At 48.4% G+C, this 9099-nt stretch overlaps 1 protein-coding gene across 1 annotated transcript in view; it reads left to right on the top strand.

The window, feature by feature from the left end:
* The window catches only part of SORCS1 (sortilin related VPS10 domain containing receptor 1), a 410485-nt gene that overhangs the window by 384849 nt on the left and 16537 nt on the right, over positions 1 to 9099 (top strand). The window contains exon 24 of the mRNA XM_026651051.1: positions 2355 to 2486. Within this exon, the coding sequence (XP_026506836.1) occupies positions 2355 to 2486 (132 nt within the window). The remainder of the gene's footprint in view (positions 1 to 2354; positions 2487 to 9099) is intronic.

Here is a 9099-nt window from a genome sequence, read left to right as displayed (position 1 = left end):
CCCCGGAAGACCTCTGTGTACCACTGGCCCCGTACCCCAGGTTGAGAACCACTGAACTAAACCCCACCCTGGGTGCCTGTAAGGCTACATCTACACTATGAGCTAGGGGTGTGATTTCCCCTGCTCGTGTACACATACGCTGCTCTATATACACCTCTACCTCGATATAACGCTGTCCTCGGGGGGCCAAAAAATCTTACCACGTTATAGGTGAAACTGCGTTATATCGAACTTGCTTTGATCCGCTGGAGTGCGCAGCCCCGCCGCCCCGGAGCACTGCTTTACCGCGTTATATCCGAATTCGTGTTATATCGGGTCGCGTTATATCGGGGTAGAGGTGTACTAGTGCTAGCTGTCATCAAGCTGTGTAGACGAGCAGGGGAATCACACCCCTACCTCACCGTGTAGACGTAGCCTAAGAGGCAACACTTCCCCACTCGCAAGCACTGAATCTGTTTGTAACAAGCTGTTACAACTGTTTTATCTAAGGAGAGGAGAAGCAACAGCATTAATTTGGGAAATCACCTTACCAGTGGCTCAAAAGTGTGCAAACTATAAGTAAACCCTCTATGTTGGGCAGTAATCCTTTGCCCGTTTCCCTCCTTGCGGTGTAAAAGTCCAATATATGACTGTCCCCTCTCCCTTCACTGCACCACACTCACTGTTTGTTGACTGGGGTCAGCAAAGTCCTTAGAGTCCAGTTGTAGGTGCAGGTGGATTCTATGGGGTGGGTGGATGTGGCAGAGGAGGGGGGGGGGGTCAGTTAATGCTTCCACTGCTGCTGCTATTCTGCCGTTGCCTTTAGCGGCAATGCTGTGTGCTGAGGGTTCCATCACCTAGGCCAGTTCTTAGTGATTTCACTGGGTCGTGCGGAGCCTCACTGCTGTGCCACCCCTGTGTTCTTTCACTGAAACACTGGCCCCACACCAGGTCTAAGACTCAGCCCCCTAGACCAATTTATTGGCAATTTCAGTTCTAGTGATCACTGAGAAGAAACAGAGACTCTCAGTTGAGTCTGCTCGGCTCTGTCTTTAAATGCTGGAGGGCTTGCGCTACAGGATTAAACATGGCAGTGTAGATGTTCCCACTTGGGGTGGAGCCCAGCCTCTGAAACCCTCCCTTCTCACTTGGGTTCCAGAGCCCAGACTCCAGCCTGAACATGAACATCTATTCGGCTATTGGTCAGCAACATGAATAAACTAATCAGTTAGTTAACTTGGTCTCTGAGACATGCTGCTACATTTTTTGGTTTGTAGAAATACCCTAATACTGTTTAAATGGAATCTGCAACCCTCCTCCTTGACACACTTGGCTGTGGCATTATTACCCCGTGCTTAGTGAGTGAAGTTCAAGTTAGGGCGACCCTCTCAATCAGGCCACATATTGCACAGTTCTGCTGTCCTTTAGTCATTCAATAAAGATAACAAAATTTCATTAGCCCTGCATCCAATACTTTACTCCCCTATCTTGCACGTGTGGCCCATGGTATGGCTCACGTAAGCAAAGGGGGAATGATTGCATCAGTATTGCAGCATTGGTATGCCCCAAATTTTCCTATAATGGCTCAACAGTATTGTAACTCTTGTTCTACCTGTCTAGCCCACAACAGTGGCAAACCGGTAAGAACCAGACTTGCTGGACATCCCGCCCCTTGGGGACCCTTTGTGAATATTCAGATTGATTTTATTAGCATGCCCAAATGCTGTTCTTATGAATATGTTCTTGTTTATGCTATATAAGCTGTGCAAAATTCTGTAATCAGGGGGATTGCTAGTTCACTAGTACCCCCCATGCATGCATGAAAATAAAAAGGCCTCAGGCGATTCTGATCCAAACACAATGCGTGGTCATTTTTCCACAACAAGAGAGAAAATAATGGTGTCCAATGGGATTGCAATAATAAATGCACGATTACGTTTCTCACCCGCCCACATCAGGAGACCTAGACAGTCAACCCCGCCGGAGGGAACAATAAGGAAAAATGAGTTTATTTGCACTCTGCCTCATTACCAAAGCTCCAATTATTTCAGCATCTCTAGAACATGCTGACCCAGGACAGGCACAGTAGGAGATGCTCTGGGTCAGAACTGCAGAGTGTGTGCAAAGTTACTCAGCACCTGCCTTTCGTACGTCTGGTTATAATCAGTGCCTTTGGGGGCTCGCGTACCATATTGAAGAGCATGGTTTAAAGCTCAGACAAAACAAGAATACAATAGAATGCCAATAGGCCCCGCTGACTTTCACCATCACCGGCAGATACCTGAATGTATGTACTGTGGTGCTTTAACACACAAATCTTCGGCATTCCGGGCTATCACTACAATTCACCTATCGCTGTTTGTCTACATAACCAGGCAACAAGTATTTCAAACAAACATATCCTGGTCGCAGTCCTGCCTGGTTTGCCCACATCCGCTGAGCTCTTCATTTTACCGTATCAAGAGGCCACGGGAGAAAACAAAAGACCAGCAGAAGACCTAGAGCAGGTATTGTTTCCGTTCGTTGCAGAAATGTGCGTGTCGGCAGTGGGAAGGGCAGCAGGGAAAAGATTTCCAACGCAGGCCTGAAAAAATAAGTAAGGTGCAGTTACATTCGCTCCATTGGGATCAAAACCATCGTCTTGGTCCAGGCTAAGTCCTTGTTGCTTTGCCCTAAAGGGGAGATGAAGCTGCAGCTTGGGACTCCCATGCAGCAGGGAATCCCCCAGTGATGTAAAGTTGGCATAAATCCACATCGCCTCCTAGATGGCATTCCAAGTGGGTGGGGATGGGCGCAGGCATGGCCGGGATCCCTAGAGAACAGTTCCTGCTGACATGAGTTAGAACGGCCCTGGGAGGAGCACAGCTGGTGAGGCATGGAGTGAACCTAGCCAGGCAGTGGGAAACAGAAGCAGCTGGTGGAACTTGATAGTTCATAGATGCATCGATTTTTAAGGTTGGAAGGGACCATCAGATGATGTACTGCGTAACACAGGCCAGAGAATTCGAGCGTGTGGAATGTTCCGTCTCTGTGGGGCTAGAATAGGTTAAAACCAATCCGAGGCATAACTTGCTGTGGATTTTAATTTAAAATGTGAAATGTGGCTGGTCTGCGAGGTGTCATCGCTGGGTCTGTTTGCGCAGGAGTGGGTGCCAAGTCTGGCCTGAGCAGGACTTGAAAGTGCCTCATCCCCTGCCTTAGGGCCAAGTCCCCGGCATTGTTGAGCTCCTGGATGGGAAACGGGGCCCAGCATCCCTCAGGATTTGCTGGCTGCTCCATGGAATGAATAAACTAATTCTTCTCCTGGCAGCTAAATCAACCTTATTTCTTCCCTCCCTTTCTGTTAATTTGAGGTCTTTACCCAGTGTGGCCTGGAACTTATTCCCACCAGTGTCAGTCTCTTGCAACGCTTTGAAAAACCTCTGTTAACCACACCCTGTTACCCAGGCTCAGAACTATCTGGTCACCTACATTGTCATGCTTACCCTTGCTCAGCCGCCATCTTCCTTAACAAGCTACTCATCTCTGTAATTTTCTCCCTGTGCAAGTAATAAACACCCAGAAAGGAGATTTACTACCCTGCAATCCCCACCCTCCCTTTTTCCACGCTAAATTGGAAAGGAAGGCAGTGCATAGACTATCTAATTTACCGCTGATCCAGCTCCCCTTTGTCACTCTGCTGCTTATTGTATTCTGCAAATTATTGTATATATCTATATTTTCTCCTGGTAATCCCAAAATCTCCACGGTCATAAAGAAAGGAAACATTGGCATGCTGTCATAAGCCTTTTCAGGGGAGAGGAGAGCTACCTCTTTCAGTGGGACTCCAGCAGCATCTCTGCTAGTCATCCTGTGGGGGTCAAATTGTAACCTTTCCTGTTATAGAAATTATTGCCAATTCATAGCCAACTGTTTCCTATGGAGCTGCATCTTCGCTGCTTCCCACCTGGCTGATAAAACATGTATTTTGTTTTGCTGGGGGGGGGGAGGGGGAGCTACAACTCCCCTTCCCTAGTTGGTCATACAATTGATATTGTTTGCAGTGGGAACTGTTTGACGCAGGCTCAGTATGTCTCACTCAGCATTCAGAGCTCCTGAGACTTGCTCTAATACTGTACAGAATCACAGGTCCTCCACTGCCCCGGGTTGTTATGAGGGCCTGCACTAGGTCAACCTGCAGCTAACCCCCTGCGGTAGCATTTGGATTGTCCCCGAGTTCATTTCTGAACATTTTATGCTGATGTTTACTGATGACGGCCTAATTTACTCCCTTAGTACTTTATATGCTTTGTTCTCTTTCTACTACAGATCTTTTGCTTTTCATTTACAGGAGATTTCTGAACTTAAAACTCAAATGCATAGCTACAAAATGGGGGATAACTGGCTAGGCCAGGGGTCGGCAACCTTTCAGAAGTGGTGTGCCGAGTCTTCATTTATTCACTTTAATTTAAGGTTTCGCATGCCGGTAATACATTTTAACGTTTTTTAGAAGGTCTCTCTCTATAAGTCTATATATTTTATAACTAAACTACTGTTGTATGTAAAGTAAACAAGGTTTTCAAAATGTTTAAGAAGCTTCATTTAAAATTAAATTAAAATGCTGCCGGTCTGGGGTTCTGTCCACTTGCTCCTACCAGCCAGGGTCCCGGCCGCAGGCCCCGCTCAGCCCGCTGCCAGTCTGGGGTCCCGGCCCTGCCCACATAGAGTGGGTACCTACCTTCTCCCTGGTTCTGGCCCATTCTCTTCCTCTCTCTCTGCACTGAGCTGAGGGTGGGGGAGCACTGAGTACACGGCTGGGGGTTCAGGGTCTGGCCAGGAGCTAGAATGAGGGAGGGGGCTCAGGGTTGGGGCAGGAGGTTTGGGTGTGGAGCACTTACCTGGGCAGCTCCCATTTGGTGTGAGGGGTGCAGGTGGGAATGTGTGGGGGGGTGCAGGAGCTCCCATTTGGTGCTCAGGGTGGGGGGTGGAGATGTGGGGGGTGCAAGAGTCAGGGCATTGGGTGTGGGGGGGCTGGGTACGTGTGGGGAGTGCAGGAGTAAGGGCAGGGGATGTGGGGGGGCTGGGTATGTGTGGGGAGTGCAGGAGTCAGGGCAGGATGTGTGTGAGGAGGGTGCAGGAGTCAGGGCAGAGGGCTGGGGGCGTGTGAGGGGTGCAGGAGTCAGGGCCTGGGGTGTGGGGGGGCTGGGTATGTGTGGGGAGTGCCAGAGTCAGGGCTGGGGTCATGGGGGAGGGTGCAGGGGGCTGGGGTGTGAGGGGGGTGCAGGGGCCAGGGCAGAGGGCTGGGGGGTGGGCTGGGATTGGAGGGGTGCTCCCAGCCCCCTGCCCTGAGCAGCTCACGGCAGAGGGCTGGAGGGATACGTCCTGATTCCACCCCCTTTCCCCAAGGCCCCGCCCCTGCCTCTTCTCCGCCTCCTTCCCGGTCTGAGCAGCGAGGGCCCTGGGTCTCCTCTTCTCCCCTCCCTCACAAGGGCCATCGGCGGCAGGGAAGGAGAGGAGGCGGGGCATGACGCAGCACGCTGGGGGAAGAGATGGGGGAGAGGGAAGCTTGGCTGCCGGCAGAGCCTGCCCTACAGCAGCAGCCGGCAGGACCAAGCTTGCTTCTGTCCCCTGCCCCCGCCAGAGAGAGTGGTAGGCGGGGGGCGGAGAAGAGCGGGCTGGGCCGGGCAGGATTTTTAATGGCACGCTGCTGCCTGCCGGGGTCCCTGCTGTCGGCCCCGCTCAGCCCACTGTTGGGGTTTGGCAGCGGGCTGAGCGGAGCCAGCGGCAGCCGCAGTGTGCCATTAAAAATCCACTCGCGTGCCGTCTTTGGCACACGTGCCATAGCTTGCCGACCCCTGGGCTAGGTGGTAGTACTGCTGGAAAGGATCTGGGGGTATAGTGGATTACAAATTGAATATGAGGCAACAATGTGACACAGTTGCTGAAAAGGCTAAGGTCATTCTGGGTTGTATTAAAGGACTGTTGTGTGTAAGACATGGGAGGTGACTGTTGTGCTCTAGTTGGCCCCGGTGAGGCCTCAGCTGGAGTACTGTGTCCAGTTCTGGGTGTCAGCCTTTAAGAAAGATGTGGAGAAACTGGAGAGAGTCCAGAGGAGAGCAACAAAAATTATGAAAGGTTTAGAAAACCTGATGTCGCCTTTTATCTTCTTTAAAGTGAATTTTGTAATGTTGGAGTACACCATCGTGGGTTCGGCTCTGGTGGCTACAGTTCCAAGCTCAGCAGAGTGAAAGTCACCTCTGCTACTTATTTCAGATTTAGAATCTCTAGGAACACATAAAGACCAAGGATAGTGACCACGCAGACATTTACAAGTACAAGGTCTAGTCTGTTTTACAAGTTTTATTCAAGTTACAATTAAAGTTATGATTACCCAAGCATATAGAAATTCTATAAAACCTATGCACAAGTTATACAGATAGTCATACTCACATCTTAATGATATTCTTAAGCTCTAATGGCTGCCTTCCCAATTGATCATCAGTAGAGGGATGGTTCCTGCTGGAGTTTTCCTTCAGGAGCTCAATTTTCCTAATCTGGACACCCTCTTTTTATAATGTGATTCTGACTACATCTCATTAGCATTTATGCCCATAGTGCACCTTGGGGTTAGGGCATGTGTTTGAAAAATGTGACTACTGGGTATCTTGTAAGCAGAAAATTATTCTTATTGCGAAAAATTAGCAGTATCCCCCATTGGTACATCTTTTCCCGTAATCTTGTGGCATAGGGTCATTCTTTGGTCACTTACTTAGGCTTAAAAAATGCTTGACATATGTTCTAGTATGGCTAAGCTAAAATCTTAAAGGCCTCAGCCTGTAGGCCTTGCATGTCATCCTTACTTACTTAGATACCTAATACATAATTATCCCTCGTAACTACTGATCAATCTTATACTTCTATAATCCTACAATTTAACTCTATTTCGCATACAGAGATTATATATGACATAATATGTTAGTTAATCATAGCCTCACACAATAAAGAAACAATAAACTAAAATCATTGGCTACACTGACCTCTGTGGAGAGACTAAGGCTTGGTCTACACTAACCCCCCAAATCGAACTAAGGTACGCAACTTCAGCTACGTGAATAACGTAGCTGAAGTTCGAAGTACCTTAGTTCGATCTTACCTCGGTCCACACGCGGCAGGCAGGCTCCCCCGTCGACTCCGTGGTACTCCTCTCGCCGAGCAGGAGTACCACAGTCGACGGCGAGCACTTCCGGGTTCAACTTATCGCGTCCAGACAAGACGCGATAAGTCGAACCCAGAAGTTCTATTGCCAGCCGCCGAACTAGCGGCTGGGTATAGACGTACCCTAATAAAACTGGGCATGTTTAGTCTTGAGAAAAGAAGACCGAGGAGGGACCTGACAACAGTCTTCAAATAGGTTAGGGGCTGTTATAAAGAGGACAGGGATCTGCAGCAAGGGAGATTTAGGTTCAATATTTGGAAAAAAGTTTCTGACTAGAAGGATTAGTTAAGCACTGGAATAGGCTTTCAAGGGAAGCCGTGGAATTCTCATCATTAGACAACATTTGTCAGGGATGGTACTTGGTCCTGTGTCAACGCAGGGCACTGGACTGGATGACCAGGTCCCTTCCAGTCCCACCTATCTACGATTCTGTGAATCTTATAAAGCCTGTTGTGTGTGTGTGTGTGAGAGAGAGAGAGAGAGAGCGCCTTCTATTTATTTCTTCAAAGGAGCTCTCTGAACTCTGAAATAATGTAGGATCAAATTTAAATGTTGTGATTTAAACACAAGGATTTACAAAAACGAACGGAAACAGAAAAGTTTCCATGAATAATTTAATAAAAAGAGTTTCTAAAGGGAAGATTTCAACGTATTCATTTATTGACAGTTGTTATGTTAGCACCCAGAGGCTCCAGTCAAGATCAGGGTCCCATTGTGTTAGGTGCTGTACAGACACAGGGTGAGAGATAGTCCCTGCCCCGAAGAGCTTGCAGTCTAAAGAGACAGGCCAGAAAGGCGTGGGGTTCAAGACACAAATGTTCCTTTTCAGGAACAGCATTTCCCTCAGTTCAAAGGAACTGGAAAATGATGCTCATTCTAAACAAAGTGAAACTGACCAGGCCAATTGCAGTGTCTGAGCTTAATGAAATGCACCAAGCAAACAGCATACATTCACACCTGCCAAGCCTCACGCCTGTAATCCTCCCCTTGCAGCATCCAGCAGGTTGTAGCAACTGCACCACCTGGCTGCTGGTGACCACTGAGCCCAGGAACTCAGAGCAGGAAACTCTCTCCTGTTCTTTCAATGTCCGTCTGCTGGTGCCCAGGTAGTGTGCAGGAGGAGAAAGCAGCCTGATTTGAACATGGGAAGGACAGGGGCAGGCTGAGATAACATTGCTGCTGGGGAGCAAGGGAAAGGGCATTAGGAGAAGAGAGGTCTTATGGACCATACGATTCTTGACAGAGACAATATGTCTCTTCTCCGGCTTCCCCTTAGAATGGTGCATTTGTCACTTATGCTCTTGTTGGAACCGCACAGACAGACATTGGATTTTTTTCTGTACCTACAGTACCATGGTTGTCATAGGTTTTTGCAGATTATATTTATCGACATGAACTGCATTCATTGTATTCCCCGAGGAGGAGAATTTCTCTTTAAATTGCTCATTGCTCATGACAGCTGAAAAAAGGGCCCTGTATGGGGCTAGGGGCTGTTTCTCAATATGTAGTTCTCTAGATTAAAATCTTAATACTCAATGAATGATGCTTTCAAGGATCTCAAGTTATTTAGGCCATTTCTGCTAGCTCTAATCAGTACAGGATTGTGTCCTTCAGCATTGTAACTCTGAGAATTGACACTTCTTCATCCCGCAGGATCCCCAAAGCACTTTACATGTGGTCACTTCATTCACCACTGAAATGCAGCTGCTTCTCCGTGGAAAGGTGGCAACTGACACTCGGCTTACTTCTACAGTTGTGTTGGGTGACAGCTTACCCAGTATGAACTGCAGGAATAATTTACACTCCCGGAGCATTGCTACTTGATTTACAATTTGTCAGGCCACCACTAGTAAGGCTCTACTGCTCCTGCAAATCACAACAAAAGGGAAAAAAATGCCCTGGGACTCTTAGCATGCCGTGCTTGT

The sequence above is a fragment of the Terrapene carolina genome, unplaced genomic scaffold (genome assembly GCF_002925995.2).
Source record: "Terrapene carolina triunguis isolate 2854851 unplaced genomic scaffold, T_m_triunguis-2.0 Scaffold95, whole genome shotgun sequence".
Taxonomy (NCBI): Eukaryota; Metazoa; Chordata; order Testudines; family Emydidae; genus Terrapene; species Terrapene triunguis.
This window is presented reverse-complemented; position numbering and strand designations above follow the sequence as displayed.